This window comes from Zea mays, chromosome 2 (assembly GCF_902167145.1).
Source record: "Zea mays cultivar B73 chromosome 2, Zm-B73-REFERENCE-NAM-5.0, whole genome shotgun sequence".
Classification (NCBI taxonomy): Eukaryota; Viridiplantae; Streptophyta; class Magnoliopsida; order Poales; family Poaceae; genus Zea; species Zea mays.
The window spans coordinates 227,679,523-227,700,104 of NC_050097.1; the positions used below are offsets into that span (position 1 = coordinate 227,679,523).

The window sequence follows — 20,582 nt, forward strand, 5'->3', positions numbered from 1 at the left end:
ATTGCAAAATGTCCTATTTCTAGTGATAGTGACAGGGGCGACGACAAGAAGGGGAGAAGAAAGGAGAAGAAGTATTACAATAAGAAGGGCGGCGATGCCCATGTTTGCCGGGAGTGAGACTCCGACGAGAGCTCCACCGACTCCTCCTCCGACGAGAACGCCGCAAACATCGCCGTCACCAAGGGACTTCTCTTCCCCAACGTCGGCCACAAGTGCCTCATGGCAAAGGACGACAAAAGGAAGAAGGTAAAATCAAGATCCTCCACTAAATATGAAACCTCTAGTGATGAGGATAATGCTAGCAATGAGGAGGATAACTTACGCATTCTTTTTGCCAACCTAAACATGCAACAAAAAGAAAAATTAAATGAATTGATTAGTGCTATTCATGAGAAGGATGATCTCTTGGACATCCAAGAGGACTTCCTTATTAAAGAAAATAAGAAGCATGTTAAGGTTAAAAATGCTTACGCTCTAGAAGTAGAAAAATGTGAAAAAACTATCTAGTGAGCTAAGCACTTGCCATGAGACTATTGACAACCTTAGAAATGAGAATGCTAAACTTATTGCTAAGGTTGACTCAAATGTTTGTTATGATTCTATTTCCAATCTTAGAGATGATAATGCTAATTTACTTGCTAAGATTGAAAAGTTGAATGATTCACTTGCTAGCCTTAGGATCGAAAATGAAAAGTTAATTGCTAAGGCTAAAGATTTTGATGTTTGCAATGTTACAATTTCTAACCTTAGAAGTTAAAATGATATATTACATGCTAAGGTTGTAGAATTAAAATCTTGCAAACCCTCTACATCTACTATTGAGCATACTTCCATTTGTACTAGATGTAGAGACATTAACATTGATGCTATTCATGATCATATGGCTTTAATTAAACAACAAAATGATCATATAACTAAATTAGATGCTAAAATTGCTGAGCATGACTTAGAAAATGAAAAATTTAAATTTGCTAGAAGCATGCTCTATAGTGGGAGACGCCCTAGCATCAAGGATGGCATTGGCTTCCAAAAGGGAGACAATGTCAAACTTAATGCCCCTCCTAAAAGATTGTCTAATTTTGTTAAGGGCAAGGCTCCCATGCCTCAGGATAACGAGGGTTACATTTTATACCCTGTCGGTTATCCCGAGAGCAAAATTAGGAGAATTCACTCTAGGAAGTCTCACTCTGGCCCTAATCATGCTTTTATGTATAAAGATGAGACATCAAGCTCTAGGCAATCAACCCGTGCTAAATTGCCTAAGAAGAAAACTCCTAGTGCATCAAATGATCATGACATTTCATTTAAAACTTTTGATGCATCTTATGTTTTGACTAACAAATTCGGCAAGGTAGTTGCCAAGTTTGTTGGGGGCAAACACAAGGGATCAAAGACTTGTGTTTGGGTACCCAAAGTTCTTGTATCTAATGCCAAAGGACCCAAAACCGTTTGGGTACCTAAAGTCAAGAACTAAACTTGTTTTGTAGGTTTATGCATCCGGGGGCTCAAGTTGGATCATCGATAGCGGGTACACAAACCACATGACAGGGGAGAAGAAGATGTTCTCCTCCTACAAGAAAAACCAAGATCCCCAACGAGCTATCACATTCGGGGATGGAAACCAAGGTTTGGTCAAAGGTTTGGGTAAAATTGTTATATCACCTGACCATTCCATTTCCAATGTTTTTCTTGTAAATTCTTTAGACTACAACTTGCTTTCAGTTTCTCAATTATGCAAAATGGGCTACAACTGTCTTTTCACAGATGTAGGTGTTACTGTCTTTAGAAGGAGTGATGATTCAATAGCATTTAAGGGAGTGTTAGAGGGTCAGCTATACTTAGTAGATTTTGATAGAGCTGAACTTGACACTTGCTTAATTGCTAAGACTAACATGGGCTGGCTCTGGCATCGCCGACTAGCACATGTTGGAATGAAGAATCTTCACAAACTTCTAAAGGGAGAACACATTTTGGGACTAACAAATGTTCATTTTGAGAAAGACAGGATTTGTAGCGCATGTCAGGCAGGGAAGCAAGTTGGTGTTCATCATCCACACAAGAACATCATGACGACTAACAGGCCACTAGAGCTCCTACACATGGACCTATTCGACCCGATAGCTTATATAAGCATCGGCGGGAGTAAGTACTGTCTAGTTATTGTGGATGATTATTCTCGCTTCACTTGGGTATTCTTTTTGCAGGAAAAATCTCATACCCAAGAGACCTTAAAGGGATTCTTGAGACGAGCTCAAAACGAGTTTGGCTTAAGGATCAAGAAAATAAGAAGCGACAACGGGACGGAGTTTAAGAACTCTCAAATTGAAGGCTTCCTTGAGGAGGAGGGAATCAAGCATGAGTTCTCTTCTCCCTACACCCCACAACAAAATGGTGTAGTGGAGAGGAAAAATAGAACTCTACTGGACATGGCAAGAACCATGCTTGATGAGTACAAGACTTCGGATCGGTTTTGGGCCGAGGCGGTCAACACCGCCTGCTACGCCATCAACCGATTGTATCTGCACCAAATCCTCAAGAGGACATCATACGAACTCCTAACCGGTAAAAAGCCCAATATTTCATATTTTAGAGTCTTTGGTAGCAAATGCTTTATTCTTGTTAAAAGAGGTAGAAAATCTAAATTTGCTCCTAAGACTGTAGAAGGCTTTTTACTAGGATATGATTCAAACACAAGGCATATAGAGTCTTTAACAAGTCCTCAGGACTAGTTGAAGTTTCTTGTGACGTTGTGTTTGATGAGACTAACGGCTCTCAAGTAGAGCAAGTTGATCTTGATGAGATAGGTAATGAAGAGGCTCTGTGCGTCGCGCTAAGGAACATATCCATTGGGGATGTGTGTCCTAAGGAACCCGAAGAGCCTCCAAATGCACAAGATCAACCATCCTCCTCCACGCAAGCATCTCCACCAACTCAAAATGAGGATGAGGCTCAAGTTGATGAAGTAGAAGATCAAAGAAATGAGCCACCTCAAGATGACGACAATGATCAAGGGGGAGATGCAAATGATCAAGACAAGGAGGATGAAGAACCAAGACCGCCACACCCAAGAGTCCACCAAGCAATCCAACGAGATCACCCTGTCAACACCATCCTCGGCGACATCCATAAGGGGGTAACCACTAGATCTCGTGTTGCACATTTTTGTGAGCATTACTCTTTTGTTTCCTCTATTGAGCCACACAGGGTAGAGGAAGCACTACAAGATTCGGATTGGGTGGTGGCGATGCAAGAGGAGCTCAACAACTTCACTAGGAACAAGGTATGGCATTTGGTTCCACGTCCTAATCAAAATATTGTAGGAACCAAGTGGGTCTTCCGCAACAAGCAAGACGAGCATGGTGTGGTGACAAGGAACAAAGCCCGACTTGTGGCCAAAGGATATTCACAAGTCGAAGGTTTGGATTTTGGTGAAACCTATGCACCCGTAGCTAGGCTTGAGTCAATTCGTATATTACTTGCCTATGCTACTTACCATTGTTTTAAGCTTTACCAAATGGACGTGAAAAGTGCCTTCCTCAATGGACCAATCAAGCAAGAGGTCTATGTTGAGCAACCTCCTAGCTTTGAAGATAGTGAGTATCCTAACCATGTTTACAAACTCTCTAAGGCGCTTTATGGGCTCAAGCAAGCCCCAAGAGCATGGTATGAATGCCTTAGAGATGTCCTTATCACTAATGGTTTCAAAGTCGGAAAAGTCGATCCTACTTTATTTACTAAAACTCTTGACAACGATTTGTTTGTATGCCAAATTTATGTTGATGATATTATATTTGGGTCTACTAACAAATCTACATGTGAAGAATTTAGTAGGATCATGACACAAAAATTCGAGATGTCTATGATGGGGGAGTTGAAGTACTTCTTAGGATTTCAAGTGAAGCAACTCCAAGACGGCACCTTCATTAGCCAAACAAAGTATATTCAAGACATTCTAAACAAGTTTGGGATGAAGGATGCCAAGCCCATCAAGACACCCATGGGAACCAATGGGCATCTCGACCTCGACACAGGAGATAAATCTGTCGATCAAAAGGTATATCGGTCGATGATAGGATCTTTACTCTATTTATGTGCATCTCGACCGGATATTATGCTTTCCGTATGCATGTGTGCAAGATTCCAAGCCGACCCTAAGGAAGCTCACCTTACGGCCGTAAAACGAATCTTGAGATATTTAGTTCATACTCCTAAATTTGGGCTTTGGTATCCTAGGGGATCCACTTTTGATTTAATTGGTTATTCGGATGCCGATTGGGCGGAGTGTAAGATTAATAGAAAGAGCACGTCGGGGACTTGCCAGTTCTTGGGAAGATCCTTGGTGTCTTGGGCTTCAAAGAAGCAAAATTTCGTAGCTCTTTCTACCGCCGAAGCCGAGTACATTGCCGCAGGCCATTGTTGCGCGCAACTACTTTGGATAAGGCAAACCCTTCGGGACTATGGTTACAAATTATCCAAAGTTCCTCTTCTATGTGATAATGAGAGTGCAATCCGCATGGCGGATAATCCCGTTGAGCATAGCCGCACTAAACACATAGCCATTCGGTATCATTTTCTAAGGGATCACCAACAAAAGGGAGATATCAAGATTGCATATATTAACACTAAAGATCAATTAGCCAATATCTTTACCAAGCCACTAGATGAACAAACTTTTAACAAACTTAGGCATGAGCTAAATATTCTTGATTCTAGGAATTTCTTTTGATGTCTTGCACACATAGCTCATTAATATACCTTTGATCATGTCTCTTTTATATGCTATGACTAATGTGTTTTCAAGTGAATTTCAAACCAATTCATAAGTATATTGAAAGGGAATTGGAGTCTTCGGCGAAGACAAAGGCTTCCACTCCACTCCATCAACTCATCCTTCGTCGTCGCTCCGAGTATCTCTCCAACTTTGGTATAATCTTCACTCATGTTTTCTTTGCCAAAGGGGACAAAGTAGTTTCCAAGGGCTCTAATGATTCCGTTTTTGGCGATTTATGCCAAAGGGGGAGAGAGCATGAGCCCAAAGCAAAAGGTCCGCACCACCACCAATTTCAAAAAAATTTAGTCTTTCAATTTGATTTTAAAGAAGTATTTTCAAATTGGTATCTTATTTGTGATATAATTTCAAATTGGTATACCCTCTTCAAAATTAACATCAAAACCCTCTTGAACACTAAGAGGAGGATTTTATCAAGGGGGAGTTTTGTTTAAGTCAAAGGAAAAGCATTTGAAACAGGGGGGAAAATTTCAAATCGTGAAAATGCTTCTCAAAATCTTATTCATTTACCTTTGACTATTTTCAAAAGAACTTTGAAAAGAATTTACAAAAGAATTTGCAAAAACAAAACATGTGGTGCAAGCGTGGTCCAAAATGATAAAAATAAAGAAACAATCCATGCGTATCTTACGAGTATTATTATTGGCTCAATTCTAAGTAACCTTTGCACTTACATTATGCAAACTAGTTCAATTATGCACTTTTATATTTGCTTTGGTTTGTGTTGGCATCAATCACCAAAAAGGGGGAGATTGAAAGGGAATTAGGCTTACACCTTTTTCCTAATTGATTTTGGTGGTTGAATTGCCCAACACAAATAATTGGACTAACTAGTTTGCTCTAGTCTATAAGTTTTACAGGTGTCAAAGGTTCACAATAAGCCAATAAAAAGGCCAAGAAAAGGGTTCAAACAAGAGAGCAAAAGACAACCCGAAAGGCACCCTAGTCTGGCGCACCGGACTGTCCGGTGTGCCACCGGACAGTGTCCGGTGCACCAGGGAACTCGACGCCCAACTCTTCACCTTCGGGAATTTTCAGAGGAGCTCCGCTATAATTCACCGAACTGTCTGGTGCACCACCGGACAGTGTCCGGTGCCCAAAGGAAGAGCAACTCTGAACTCGCCACCTTCGGGAATCCGCTCCGCTATAATTCACCGGACTGTCCGGTGTGACAGCGGAGCAACGGCTACTTCGCGCGCAACGGTCGACTGCAACGCATTAAATGCGCGCCTGTGCACGCAGAGGAGCAGAGCACGCGCGGGTGGCACACCGGACAGCCTACAGGGCTTGTCCGGTGCACCACCGGACAGCCAGGCGGACCCACAAGTCAGAGCTCCAACGGTCGGAACCCAACGGGCAGGTGACGTGGCTAGCACACCGGACAGTGTCCGGTGGCGCACCGGAATGTCCGGTGCGCCCGTCGACAGCAGCCTTCCAACGGCCACTTTATGGTGGTTGGGGCTATAAATACCCCAACCACCCCACATTCATTGGCATCCAAGTTTTCCACCTTCCAACTACTTACAAGAGCTAGCATTCAATACAAGACACACCAAAGAGATCAAATCCTCTCCCAACTCCACACAAAGCTTTAGTGATTAGTGAGAGAGATTTGTTGTGTTCATTTGAGCTCTTGCGCTTGGATTGCTTCTTTTTCTCGTTCTTTCTTACGATCATCTCAATTGTAATCAAGGCAAGAGACACCAATTGTGTGGTGGTCCTTGCGGGAAGTTTGGTTCCCAATTGATTGAGAAAAGAAGCTCACTCGGTCTAAGTGACCGTTTGAGAGAGGGAAAGGGTTGAAAGAGACCCGGTCTTTGTGACCACCTCAACGGGGAGTAGGTTTGCAAGAACCGAACCTCGGTAAAACAAATCATCGTGTCTCGCTCTTTATTCGCTCACGATTTGCTTTGCGCCCTCTCTCTCGGAATCGTTTATATTTCTAACGCTAACTCGGCTTGTAGTTGTGATTAAGTTTATAAATATCATATTCGCCCTATTCACCTCCCCCCCTCTAGGCGACTTTCAGTTGCATTCCTTTTTTTGGTTTTATTTTTGTTTGTTTTTCAAAAAGAGGGGGTGTTTTGGGCATTTTCGGGTACTTTGGGCGGAGGAAGGATGTTCAGTGTCGTGGGCGAGCCGAGCATGAAGGTGTGGGCATAAGAGGGGCGTAGCATATGACGGATGCGATCATACCAGCACTAAAGCACCGGATCCCATCAGAACTCCAAAGTTAAGCGTGCTTGGGCGAGAGTGGTACTAGAATGGGTGACCTCCTGGTAATTTCTCGTGTTGCATTCTTTTTTTGGTTTTATTGTTTGTTTTTCAAAAAAGGGGGCGTTTTGGGCATTTTCGGGTACTTATTGCGGAGGAAGGATGTTCAGTGTCGTGGGCGAGCCGAGCACGGAGGTGTGGCATAAAAGGAAAGAGGACGCAAGATACGACGGATGCGATCATACTAGCACTAAAGCACCAGATCCCATTAGAACTCCAAAGTTAAGCGTGCTTGGGCGAGAGTAGTACTAGGATGGGTGACCTCCTGGGATGTCCTTGTGTCGCATTCTTTTTTTGTCTTTTTTTGTTTGTTTTTCAAAAAAGAGGCGTTTTGGGCATTTTTCGGGTACTTTGTGCGGAGGAAGGATGTTCAGTGCCGTGGGCGAGCCGAGCACGGAGGTTTGGGCATAAGAGGAAGAAGGACGCAGGATATGACAGATGCGATCATACCAGCACTAAAGCACTGGATCCCATCAGAACTCTGAAGTTAAGCGTGCTTGGGCGAGAGTAGTACTAGGTTGAGTGACCTCCTGGGAAGTCCTCGTGTTGCTTTCGGTTTTTTGTTTTTTTTTGTTTGTTTTTCAAAAAAGGGGCATTTTGGGCATTTTTTGGGTACTTTGTGCGGAGGAATGATGCTCAGTGCCGTGGGCGAGCCGAGCACGAAGGTGTGGGCATAAGAGGAAGGAGGACGCAGGATATGACGGATGCAATCATACCAGCACTAAAGCACCGAATCCAATCAGAACCCCGAATTTAAGCGTGCTTGGGCGAGAGTAGTACTAAGATGGGTGACCTCCTGGGAAGTCCTCATGTTGCATTCCTTTTTTTGGTTTTTTTGTTTGTTTTTCAAAAAAGGGGGCGTTTTGGGCATTTTCGGGTACTTTGTGCGGAGAAAGGATGTTCAGTGCCGTGGGCGAGCCGAGCACGGAGGTGTGGGCATAAGAGAAAGGAGGACGTTGGATATGACGGATGTGATCATACCAGCACTAAAGCACCAGATCCCATCAGAACTCCGAAGTTAAGCGTGCTTGGGCGATAGTAGTACTATGATGGATGACCTCCTGATAAGTCCTCGTGTTGGATTCCTTTTTTGGTTTTTTTGTTTGTTTTTCAAAAAAAAAGAGGCGTGTTGGGCATTTTTCGGGTACTTTGTGTGGAGGAAGGATGTTTAGTGTCGTGGGCGAACCGAGCACGGAGGTGTGGGCATAAGAGGAAGGAGGACGCAGGATATGATGGATGCGATCATACCAGCACTAAAGCACTGGATCCCATCAGAACTCCGAAGTTAAGCGTGCTTGGGTGAGAGTAGTACTAGGATGGGTGACCTCATGGGAAGTCCTCGTGTTGCATTCCTTTTTTTGGTTTTTTTGTTTGTTTTTCAAAAAAAAGGTGGCGTTTTGGGCATTTTTCGGGTACTTTGTGCGGAGGAAGGATGTTCAGTGTCGTGGGCGAGCCGAGCATGGAGGTGTGGGCATAAGAGGAAGGAGGACGCATGATATGACCGAAGCGATCATACCAACACTAAAGCACCAGATCCCATGAGAACTCTGAAGTTAAGCGTGCTTGGGCGAAAGTAGTACTAGGATGGGTGACCTCCTGGGAAGTCCTTGTGTTGCATTCCTTTTTTGGTTTTTTGTTTGTTTTTCAAAAAAAAGGGCGTTTAGTGCCGTGGATGAGTCAAGCACGGAGGTGCGGGCATAAGAGGAAGGAGGAAGCAGGATATGATGGATGGTATCATACCAGCACTAAAGCACCGGATCCCATTAGAACTCCGAAGTTAAGCATGCTTGGATGAGAGTAGTGCTAAGATGGGTGATCTTCTGGGAAGTCCTCATGTTGCATTCCTTTTTTGTTCTTTTTGTTTTTTAAAAGGGTGTTTTGGGCATTTTCAGGTACTTTGTGCGGAGTAAGGATGTTTTGTGCTGTAGGCGAACCGAGCACGGAGGTGCAGGCATAAGAGGAAGGAGGACGCAGGATATAACGGATGCGATCATACCAACACTAAAGCACCAGATCCCATCAGAACTCAGCGTCGCCAGATGGGCCCGCTGAGGCCGATTTGGACCAAAGCACAACCTCGGGGATGAAGCCTAGCCGGACCTCCATCCCCTCATCATCATCGTCGTCGTCCTCCTCCTCCTCCGTGCTAGTAGAGGCATCCAGCGGTAGCCCCTCCTTTGCCTACGTCCTGCGACGCTTTTCCAATGCATCGTGGGGTAGCATTTTCTTGCGAGCCCGCTTCTTGTCTACATCTTTCTTCTTCTCCTCGGCCGCCAACAGACGTGCCTCCCTGTCGGCCGCGTCTTCCAGAACCGGGGGTCGGGCGGTTCAATAGCCTCGCAACCCCTGCGAAAGGGATGAGAGGGTAAGACAGCAAGGAGAGGACCAGGAACAGAGGAATAAACTGAAAACTCATCAGGGACACGTAGCCTTGATCGGGGCGCATCGAGACGACGATGGTGTAGTCCGCCTTCCTCACCGCCCCCATTCACCCGCTGGAGGAGCTCGTCGGTGGAAAGGGTAGACGAGGCCATCCGAGAACTCTCCACATAAGCCTCGGGCATCATCTCGTCCAGGCAGAGCCGGTGCTTAGTCAGTGGTAGCACCCTCCTCCAATGGAAGGCGGCGGTGACTCCGACCACGGTAAGTCCGCGATCCCGAAGCCTCCGCAGGGCATCCAGCAACGACTGCAGCTGGGCCTAGAGCTCCGGCGGAGCGCCCCACCTCAATGTTCTGCCGCCGCAAAGACGACGCGCTGCGTGTACGGCGGCAGCCGCCCATTGCAGAGGTAGAACCACTGACCCTGCCACCCTTTGTTCGACGAGGTGAGGGTAGCAGGGATGTACAGCTGCACCCAATCCGAGCGCAGCAGAAGCGTGCAGTCGCTGACCCGCACCATGTGGCGCACCTTCCTCACGTCGATGGAGAGGGAGAACGGCTCTGCTCGGAATAGATGAAGCCATAAGTCCCATTGGGGCTCGATCCCCAGGAACCCCTCGCAGACGGCGACAAAGATGGCCGCCTGAGCGATGGAGTTGGGGTTGAAGTTGTGAAGCTCCACCACGTAGTAGTGCGGAAGCGCTCGCATGAAGCGGCTTGCTGGCACTCCGAACCCCCTCTCATGAAAGGGGATGGAGCTCACCACATAGCCCGCGGGCGGAGCCGACTCATGCTCGTTGCCTGGCATAATCCACTTCGGCTGTGGCTCGTGGAGACGGGGGCAGAGCAGCCCGACGTCCACCAACGCATGTAGGTCGTCATCGGTGACGAAGGAGATCGGCCATGTGTCACGGGGAAGGAGGACACTCACTTTCTAGGCCATCGGGGCTAGGGAAGAAAACGAAAGGAGAGCGCGAAAACTTTTTGCGACTAAGGAAGAGGGCGACTAGGGCAAGAAGGCGAAAGCAGAAGGTAAAGAACCGAACAACCCATCTCAAGCGAATTTATAAGGGCGAACGGAGTCACCAAGGCTTAGGCTGGGCCACCCCGATACGAAAACGAGAGTGGGCTAGGTTGCTTCGAATTCCACACGCACGCGCGCCGCAACGGTCGGCCTGCGGGCCAAAGCGTCCCGTCACATTAAATGCCCTCTCTTCCTGACGTCAGCCAGCCGGCGTCGCTTCACGTAAAACCTCAAAAAAGGTGTGTCTCTCTCTCCCGCTCTTTCCCACTGCTCTTTTTACACTACTTCGCAGATAGCAGAAAAGAGCGCCTCCACCTCGGACTTCCTTTCCCAATAAAGAAGAGGAGAGACACCACCTACTACTCAGGGGTTCGAATAGGGCTGGGCATTCGGTTTTTTCTAAACTTCGGTTCGTTTTTTGGTTTTAAAAAACTTCGGTTTTCTAGACATTAGAAACCGATTGGTTTTTTTGAAAATGAAAAACCGAGAAGTTCAGTTTCGGTTTTTTACTTCGGTTTTTCGGTAAAAACCGAATACCAAACTTATACACAAGACAACACATACAAAAAGTTTATATGATAGATTACACATAATTTTAAAAAGTCAAAATTATATACGTACAAATATTTAGAGATACATCATACATCACATATAAATAAGTGAATAACAATTTAATTGTTTCACATATTTAGTTCACATAATCGAATAGCCAAATTTTAGAATTGATAAAGTTAGGTAATTCGATTTTTTGGTATTTCGGTTCGGTATACGGTGAAAACCGATTACGATATCGAAAACCGAACTTTTGAGATACAAAAACAGAAATCGAACCGTACTACCGAAAAACCGAAATTTCGGTTCGGTTCGGTTTGGTTTTCAGTTTCTGGTAAAAATGTGCTCACCCCTAGGTTCGAAGGTCGAGCCCTCGACAAGGCTCGGGGACCGCCCTAGAACACATAGGCTCCACACCCGTTATTGATCTGGGGTTCGAAGGTTGGCCCCTCGGAAGGGTATCGCAACCGCCCCAGAGCAAAGAGTCAGGAATGACTATGGGTATGTCCGTACATGGCCAAGGCTCGGGATACAATCCCGAGATACCCTAAGACATATCTGAGACCCCCGAGAACGATTCGTGACGGTAACCCATCGGAGGGAGGCAATCGAGCTCTCAGACCCCATCAAACGAGATCGAGACCAGGCGAATCATCCGCAGGTACTTTTGGGGCGCGTCTCCGGACCACTAGCCGACTCCAATCAAATGGAGCTCGGGCCTTTGCTCGGATTACCCGTTAAACAGCTCACTAGAGATGTAATGCTCGTTGCCCATCGAGTGTAGCATGGCTCGATCCCCCTCTTCCTCCTTACGGAGAGGCGACGAAGAGGCATATAACCGAAAAAGTCAAGGCGCCCATCAATCATCCTCTCGCCCCGCGCGAAGGCTCGGTGGCTACCCTTGCAACCCATGCTGCAGAAAATTTCTTGAAAACACCAACAAACTGATATAGAACCCTTGGGGGCTCCCTTCGTGCACAGGCTACGGCCACGCGACAAACGAAGTCCACCACGCCTGCAGAGGTAAGAAACTAAGACTCCGAACGAGTCAACCACTCCTTCAGGGCCTCGGGGGCTACACCTGATGGGTGCGCTCACGCGCACCTATCGGAAACAAAGAAATCTTCCGCTCCTTAGGGCAAGATAGCATACCAAGAACAGAAGAACCTCCAAACAAGTGTTAAAAAACACTTATTCTGAAGGCTCGGGGGCTACTATCGGGTATGATAAATAGGAGTACCATACTACACCCCCAAAACGCGCTTAAAACCCTAGGGACACCATCAAAGTACATCCCCCGAGGACAAGGAATCAAGAACTCCGCCTTGACCGAGGTCCCCCTTAGGGGTCTTCCCAAAACTCCGCCTCGCCCGAGCCCGATTTCGGACGGGGCGTGATTTCAGGCAAATCTTCGTCCCGACCGAGGCTGCCCCACCCCTGGGAAGCCATGCCCGCTTCGCCCGAGCCCATCTCGGGTGAGAGGGACAAGACTTGTGGCAAGCCTCCCAAAGGCCACTGGGGGACAGTCATATTCAATGCTCGTACCTACCCCATGCAGGGCTGTAGGTGTACAGTGGCAACAAGACCATGGTCATGTCAAAGATTCACCAACATGATTACGCATGCGCCACTGTACACGCACGCCGTCTTCTAGCCCCTGATAGGACATGTAATACAACAGGGGAGCGGACTAGGCCTCGGTACAAACTCTGCCTCGCCCGAGCTCGACCTCGGCTATCTGCTCCCAGCGAATCCTGCGAAGGGCCACTCCTTCAAACTGTGACGCTCAATCATCGAATCTCGGGACAGGCTCGGTCGCGACCTCGAGCGGACCTTCGCCTCGCCCGAGCCTGGTTCTGCCCTCGATATCTGTGACAGAGGACGCCCCCAGCGTCATCAGATACAGTGAAGCTGACACATTCCTTAAGAAACTTTTTCCCATACTAAGCACTGTGTCAACCACTACGGTATGGGCAACCCCTCCCCAGGGGGCTCAGGTACGCGACCAAGCCCTCGGCCTCGGCTCTCAGCAGGAAACAAACAAGCACAAGTCAACAACAAAGTACAAGCCATGCTGTCTACAGGACACGAAGACACTCTCCACAGCAGGAAGGCAGCCCCCGTCTACAAGGTCTATGGCTTCTCAAGGGGGCAGGCGAACACTTCACAGTCTTCTCCTCCATTCGGTATTGGCACTTGCCTCAATCACACCCTAGGACTTGAGGTACTCCCTCTCTCGCTAAGTTTGTAATCCCTACTACAAGCGCTTAGGTGCGAGTAATATAAGCCTCATCCCCCCTCTGCTGGAAGTAGAGCCTTGCGTAGCCCGAACCAGGATAAATTGCTTGTGTCAACTCGCATCACCATCTGGATCCAGGGAACGCGACATCATTTCACTAGTTGGTTAGAACCACAAGTTCAAACACCGACATTGTTAAATTTCAGATTTCGCCTATTTACCCCTCTACCCCTCTCCAGGCGACTTTCACTTTATATTTGGTGCACATGAAAGTTTGGTGTATATATTAAATTATCACCATCCATTTTAAATCTAATGTCTCTTGCTTTATATATTTTGTAAAGAACATCTTCCACCACTACCATCCACCACTTCTACGCAAAGCACGTGGCATGCAAATAGAGACGAAGGAATCATGGATTTGGGGTACAATTAACAAAGGGGTCAACTCATATTTGTCGTGTTTTCATCCATGTTATGTTATAACCGTCCACAATTGTTTGGAGCGTGTATTTTGCACATTCACATCCATTTGGGGATCTATGGGAGATCACCAACTTTACCTTTTTCACATACCACAAACATAGTAGTCCGAACTAAAGAAGTAACCTTAGACAGAAAAATTAGGTAAAGTGTAACAAGTTAGGCAGCAAACCAAACATACACATAATCTTCAAAAAGACAATACATAAGTTTACTATATACACAACTATTGACACGAACATATGCAGGGAACAATAATGTCGTGTTCAGGTAAAGGACAAACGTTAAATATTAGTGATGACAATGAAGACCTGATTCCTCACGTGAAGATCTTTTATGGGAGAAAGATGAGAATAATTTAAGCCCCGTTTGGTTATATTAGTTCTAGGACTAAACTGATTTTAAATACATTAAATACAACGCATAAAGACAAATACTCTTTTTCTTGTTTCACGTCAGTTTTCTAGACAAAGATAATTGAAGTAAATATTGGTCTATAGTCCCTTTTAGCGTCCATGTGAGGGACTAGAGACTAAAGCCAATTAATCCCTACTTTAGTCCCTCCGTTTGGCAAAATAGAAACTAAACTGGATTAAAAACTAGGAACTAAAAATTAGTCCCTCTAACCAAACGGGGCCTTAGTCTCCGCCCAGTCGGATGTGGATACAAAATCATCTCTCGTCTCGTCCCTCACATACCAGTCCAACAAACTTCTCCGGATCTAAATTAGTTCATTAGCATGTTAAAATTCTAATAAAAATTCAACACGTAACCTATTATAAATAGCAAGTTAAACTTTAAAGTGGATGCCTCTTTTAATTTTATTAATTTTAAATATTGTTTGTTAAATTTATATTAATTTGATATACTAAACTTGCATTTACCTTAAATTTTGTATTTTCTAAGAGCTAGTTTGGAAAATTAAATCATCTCTGGGATTCCCGAGAATTGGGGAGAAAATTAGCTTAATTTTCCCTCTAATCCCTGAAGAGATTTAACTTTCCAAACTAGCTCTAACATGGATGAATTTCCTATGGGGATAAATTTCTCAGCGGGGACGAAGATAGAAAAAAAAAAGCTCCTCCTAAGCGTGCAGCCGTGCACAAAAACAGATGAAAAAATTTTCTCCCCACATAGAACCAGGATGGGGAGCCATTCTCTGATAGAAAATTCTCCATTGATTGATATCAATTGATAATCCAACAGATCAAAAACAAAAAAAACAAAGCAAGAAAAGCACCAATCTCAAAAACTTCAGCATCATACTTCACATTTTCCACCTTCACGTGCAATAGCATTCTATTAAAACCTTAACAACATTTCATGATACTATGATAGACTATCTCAAATAAAATTACTCATCTCACCTCCTATGTCAAGCTTCAATCTATAAAGTTATGGTCAGCAAGTCGTGCAAAACATTGTAAGCTGCTGGAGATAGCCTAAACAGTATAGTATGCAGTGCAAAACTGTGTTTTGCACGGCCATATGCATATTGCTATAGGCTAAGAGCACTAAATCAATCAATTAGCAAGAAAGGGCAAAAATACAACATGTACAAAGAACGGCGATAGGCTACACTGAACTTAGGTATTATGCAATACAGCTGGTGTCTGCTAACTCTAATGTTGACATATTTGTAAAACGCCCCTTGTATCTTACACCAAATTGTATATTTCATCTGACTAATGTTTTTTCCGCAGACGGGACTCAGTTCCCATTAACACTAATGGGAGTTAAAGCACCACTACAAGTAATATTAGTGATTCTGTCAATGTCCAATATAATGCATGTCAAATTCTAAGTTAACCCTTAAATGCCATACGTATCAGTCTGACAAGTATGGTTGTCCATTAATAAATAATATAATGTGAGTATTTTTACTCAATAAATTAACAACATGTGGGGTTGTTCAAACACAACAGCGCAATCGCAGAAATATGTGTAGCTACTATTCAAAATAACAAATCTGAAAGGTGCCTCAAGGTCTTTGGGAAACTGTTATACAATAACTACAATGACATTCAATTGGTCGATCCAAGATATATATGAAATGAAATACAACAATGTAAAACTAACCTTTTGTTTTCCCTACAATCAGTAAAAACATCCACAATAGCTAGCTGAACAAAATCACCGCAGATGTCCTTTTGTATTTACTGATTGATTTATTTATGCTTCTAGGTATAGTGAAGTCATTTATCAGCTAATGATGCACCTCTAAAAAGAATGATTGTATAACCAGACAATTCTGTTACACGCCTTATTTTTGATAAGTGGATGAGAAGGCCAATTTCAAACAAGAAATCCACATATCTACTCCTATATCAAATTTGTCATGGTGCTAGTGAAAATAGTCTAGTCTAGTCAAGAAGCAGGCCATCACATTTAAACACAGATAAATATAAATTATAGTGTTAGTTTACCCAAACTGCATGACAAGGTGACTTGGTTAGTTTCAGAAATAGATGTATCTGAACAGTGAAAAACAAGGATTAATAAACAGCAGATTAACATAAACTAAGGTATTATACAAGTTACAGCTTGCAAAAAAAGTACTATCCTGCATGCTTGGAACATTAAAATGGAAACATCAAAACAGTACTTTTCCAATAATAATTTACTTAACTTACAACATATTATGCAAACCAAGGAGAACTCAGTTATTGATGTCATCAACATATCATGAAAACAGTGTAATGATCAAAAAAAGAATTTGTAAAAAACACTGTAGGACCCAATACCCTTGTTGGTAAACCGATCTAAGATCTATATGTTAGCAAAAGATATCTTACATTCAGATTTCAGACATTCTGAAGCTGCATCCCCACATTCTTCCAATGACACCACTATGTCCAAGGCATACAATAGACAATGGATAAGGTGGTCTATGCTACTTAGGCTTGTTTGGATACGAGGGCTAATTGTTAGCTAGCTAAAATTAGCCCTAGTACATCCAAACATGAGGGCAAATAGATGGTCTAATTTTTTAGCTAATTCTTCAATTAGTTGTTAGACAACTAGCTAGCCAGCCTTCAGCTAATTTGGACTAATTTTTAGCCCCAACTGTAACTAGCTTATGTATCCAAACAGGTGCTTAGTAGAAAATAACAAATTATACTGATTCAATCAACTACAACAGGTTAACATAAATAGTGGGATTCCATGCAATCCCTGAAACTCAATACCAAGTAAAGCCTTGTTTGGTATCATTGCAAAATGATAATCCTCACCCAGTAGTTCCGAGTTGATACCATACAAATTGTGTGATGGAACATTAATTGACAAAATTGAAAGAGCACAGTCCACACTGCACAGCACGCAGGTCTATTTAGATGCAGCGAGATCTCGCGACGGATCTGGTCTAGTTAACAGGCAAGATTTATCAACCTCACCAGAGGTAGCCGGGGATCTTGATGCGGAGGAAGAGCATGGCCATGGCGTAGGCGATGACAACGGCGACTGCGCCGGCGCTTCCAAACGAGACGCGGAGGCTCCGGGGCCTCGTGCGGTCGACGGCGAGGTCGAGGAGGATGATGCCAATGCCGCCAAGGAGGAACATGAACCCGGAGGAGAGTCCCTCGATGATGTACTGGCCGTTGACGCGCCCTGGAAGGAAGACGACGGGGCGGACGGCGCCAGTGCCGGGGTCCTGGGCGCTGCCGATGCCAGGGGGCTCAACGATGACGTCGTACACGAGTCCGGAGACGACCGCAAAGTAGGTGAGCAGGATGAGGGAGAAGACGGTCATGGGAGAGGGAAGCGCCAGGTTCGACGGCAGCCTCAGGCGGGTGCGCGGCGGCAGGAGGAAGGAGAAGGGTAGCACGCGGAGCACATGGAAGAGTGGATCGATGGAGTCGAAGTGGGCCTGCGTGGCCGCCGCCGCGGCGCCGCTGCCGGCGGCGTGATCCGATCTAGGGGGCATCGCCGCGTTGAGTGAGGAGAGAAAAATACAGAGCGACGCCTGGGGTTTGGGCTTTTTGAGAAATGGGGGATGGGTAGAGTACTTCTGCTAGGCATTTTTCCGAATGTTTTCCAGGTCTGCAGACTGCAGTGCTGCTGTATATGTTTTACTACTGTATTTATTTTCTTCTCAACAAACGGATAGCTTAGTGTTGTGCCAATAATTCAAATAGTTTATATATGACAAAATAAATGTACATGCTGCATGGATCAAACTACATATAGGCCATGTCGGAGTTTATTTTGAACACCATAAGTACACATCATGTTCATAACTTCATACGATTAAAACTTGCCAAAAGATTTAATTAGAAAAATACAATGGTCAACACTTCTGGTATGAAAGTAACTACTTATTTTCTACTGTATTTTCAATCTAATCTCATCAAACATAAATAAAAAATGAAGACAAGATTGCCTGGAAGGAATTTAGAAGTGCAAATAAGCTAAATATAATGAAGTGCAGGAATAGCGAAATCTATGTAATAGACCAATACAAACCACTGTTCTAAGAGTTATCAACTCTGGTTGAATTCAATAGAATACAGACTGCATTAGCAGATAGCTTCATTGAGAAAACAGAAAGCATAGAAGGAAACCAGAAGGTTGGGAAACAAAAAAGCTAAAATTCAATTTAGTGGCTGCATAGTGGTTCTTGAAGTACTCTTTCTCTGAGAAGTGAAGTTTTTCTTGTATGTCATGAGGAAGAACGGAGCCAATTTTCCATCTAAAACTCTGGATAATTTTTTTTCGATTGTACCTGTTTGGATGTAATTTTTCAGGTTAGTCCACGCAAATTCAATTTTAAGCATGTGCTATCAGCATAAAGCAGAGAAACAAAATGGTTGCTCGTCATTGGAGTTTTAGTTTTGTGCATGTAAGTTATAAGGCATTTTTTATACGGAGCACGGAAATATGGTGGATAGATGCACCATAGTGATCCTCATTTCTAGTTGTCTTGATATATAAGTTTTGTTCCACCATTTTCCCGTCCTAAGCCAGCCCTAGTCAGTAAACTGTCCACTGGATATGCCTATCAATCATGGTAATTTTGGATCAAGATGGTCAACAACCCATCATTCTCGTAGGATTAAAGCTAGTTGATGAATGATTGAAATTGCGAGTTGTGGTCATTGCACTCTCTAATAACGTGATGAAGCACGTCACTCTGCACATCTCAGAGATTGCATGTTAGTGTTGGCGTCGATCCGGTCGTCAATCACTGCGATGAGAACCTGCGGTGGTGCTCTCTGCAGAGGCGTGAACGGTCCGTGGCTACGGGTCGGACGGTCCACGACCTGGTGCAGGGTGGTGTTCCTGACTGATGAGCCGAACGGTCCGCGTGTGCACAGGGGCGGCGGAATTCGCCGGTAGCGCCTGGATCTCGCTCCCAGGAGGGACTAGAGAGGGCAACGGATATAAACCCGCTGGGTTTTGTCGTCTCAAACCCATACCCGTGAAAAATATCTATGCCCATTAAAAAACTCGTACCCATGACGGGTTTGAGATTTTGCCTAAACCTGTACCCATCGGGTTAGCGGGTACCCATAGGTTACCCGCGGGTTTCATCTCCAATATACTTGTTCTTCTCATAATCAATAAGTATCGTAATGATTAATGATATCATGATCCAAAATCTATGTAATGAACAACGAGTTTATGATTTGGTATAAAAATTATTAGTAGAGAGAATGAAATACAAATAATAAGTTGTATCATTAAGTGACCTTGCACTAAGTTATCCATCCACCACATATATAACGCTAGTAAAATCTATAATAGCAAGTAAGAAACACTCTTACCGACTACTGATACATTCACCAATTGATAAAAATTATGAAGTAAATAAGGAATAACAAGTTTGTTGTTCGTTTATAAAATAAAATGACAATATGCACTAGGTTTGGTCGGGTTTAAAAAACCCACGGGTTCACGGGTTTGGGTACTATAGGAACAAACCCGTGTCCATAAACCCGTCGGGTATAGATTTATGCCCGTTAACAAACCCATGTGTATGAAACTTGACCCAAACTCGTACCCTAATGGGGTAAAAACCCATCGGGTTTCGGGTACCCATTGCCATCTCTAGGAGGGACCCCGTCAGGGAGGAGAGATCCTAGAATTTGTCTTAGGATCGACAGGCCACCCAAGACACCTTTAGTCAATGTAGAGCAGAAGAGAGGTGAAGATTTGAGGGTGAGAAAGGCTAAACTAGGGCTAAACTAGAACTACTCCTAATGCATAAGGTAAAAATGAGATGTATATTGATTATTTGATCGATTGTTGGTCCTCCAATCGACCATAGTCCTCCATATATATAGAGGGGGAGGTACTTAACTCTAATCAAAAGGAAGAGAGAGGAAGTCTAGAGAGAGAGACAAGAGGTAACACCTGAATTTGGTAGGCATTTGGAGAAGAAATTTTATACCCCCAAATTCAGGGTGTTACAAGCAGACTGCGGTGGAGTCGACTACTTGATCTATTCTGGGAGCCTAAAGGGGCCCTTAGGGCAGTGTTTGTTGAGTTCAGTATAGTTGACGCACATGCGACAATCAACTTTATTCTTTTTAGTACAAGAACAAGGTTCGCAAGCCACTCGGGATGCGTTATTTCTCTAATAAAACATGCAGCTACTAAATGAGTTAACATGGATCGTATGTCTTCTCTTTTGTCGGGTGTAAAGCGGCACAACTTCTGCTGGAATGGCTTTGCTTGAGGATACACCTTCAGTTTATGCTCGGTCGGCTCTTTGGGGACACTAGGCATGTCTGTGGGTTGCCATGGAAACACATCCCAGTTGTCCTACAAAAAACAAATGAGCATGTCTTCCTATTTGGCGGTGAGGCTGGAGTTGATGATCATCGTCTTGTGTTCATCCA

At 44.4% G+C, this 20,582-nt stretch overlaps 1 protein-coding gene and 8 non-coding genes across 9 annotated transcripts; 8 read left to right on the plus strand and 1 right to left on the minus strand.

Moving 5' to 3' along the window:
• Window positions 1-6,971: 6,971 nt before the first annotated feature.
• Window positions 6,972-7,090, plus strand: LOC111590910 (5S ribosomal RNA). The gene has a single exon (XR_004856700.1). It is a non-coding gene; the product is annotated as a 5S ribosomal RNA (ribosomal RNA).
• Window positions 7,091-7,234: 144 nt separating this feature from the next.
• Window positions 7,235-7,353, plus strand: LOC111590917 (5S ribosomal RNA). Its single transcript, XR_004856708.1, has one exon. It is a non-coding gene; the product is annotated as a 5S ribosomal RNA (ribosomal RNA).
• Window positions 7,354-7,499: 146 nt separating this feature from the next.
• Window positions 7,500-7,618, plus strand: LOC111590926 (5S ribosomal RNA). Its single transcript, XR_004856716.1, has one exon. It is a non-coding gene; the product is annotated as a 5S ribosomal RNA (ribosomal RNA).
• Window positions 7,619-7,765: 147 nt separating this feature from the next.
• Window positions 7,766-7,884, plus strand: LOC111590935 (5S ribosomal RNA). Its single transcript, XR_004856725.1, has one exon. It is a non-coding gene; the product is annotated as a 5S ribosomal RNA (ribosomal RNA).
• Window positions 7,885-8,030: 146 nt separating this feature from the next.
• LOC111590937 (5S ribosomal RNA) lies at window positions 8,031-8,149 on the plus strand. Its single transcript, XR_004856727.1, has one exon. It is a non-coding gene; the product is annotated as a 5S ribosomal RNA (ribosomal RNA).
• A 148-nt stretch (window positions 8,150-8,297) lies between these two features.
• Window positions 8,298-8,416, plus strand: LOC111590906 (5S ribosomal RNA). Its single transcript, XR_004856694.1, has one exon. It is a non-coding gene; the product is annotated as a 5S ribosomal RNA (ribosomal RNA).
• A 149-nt stretch (window positions 8,417-8,565) lies between these two features.
• Window positions 8,566-8,684, plus strand: LOC111590928 (5S ribosomal RNA). The gene has a single exon (XR_004856719.1). It is a non-coding gene; the product is annotated as a 5S ribosomal RNA (ribosomal RNA).
• Window positions 8,685-8,789: 105 nt separating this feature from the next.
• LOC111590933 (5S ribosomal RNA) lies at window positions 8,790-8,908 on the plus strand. The gene has a single exon (XR_004856723.1). It is a non-coding gene; the product is annotated as a 5S ribosomal RNA (ribosomal RNA).
• An 8,019-nt stretch (window positions 8,909-16,927) lies between these two features.
• Window positions 16,928-17,710, minus strand: LOC100282087 (uncharacterized). The gene has a single exon (NM_001155000.2). It carries the CDS (start codon window positions 17,663-17,665, stop codon window positions 17,132-17,134), a length of 534 nt encoding a protein of 177 aa, NP_001148472.2. The 5' UTR covers window positions 17,666-17,710; the 3' UTR covers window positions 16,928-17,131.
• Window positions 17,711-20,582: the final 2,872 nt, after the last annotated feature.

What these genes read in the sequence shown, in the direction of transcription:
- LOC100282087 (NM_001155000.2), bottom strand. Translation starts at nt 17,665, where the DNA reads ATGCCCCCTAGATCGGATCACGCCGCCGGCAGCGGCGCCGCGGCGGCG.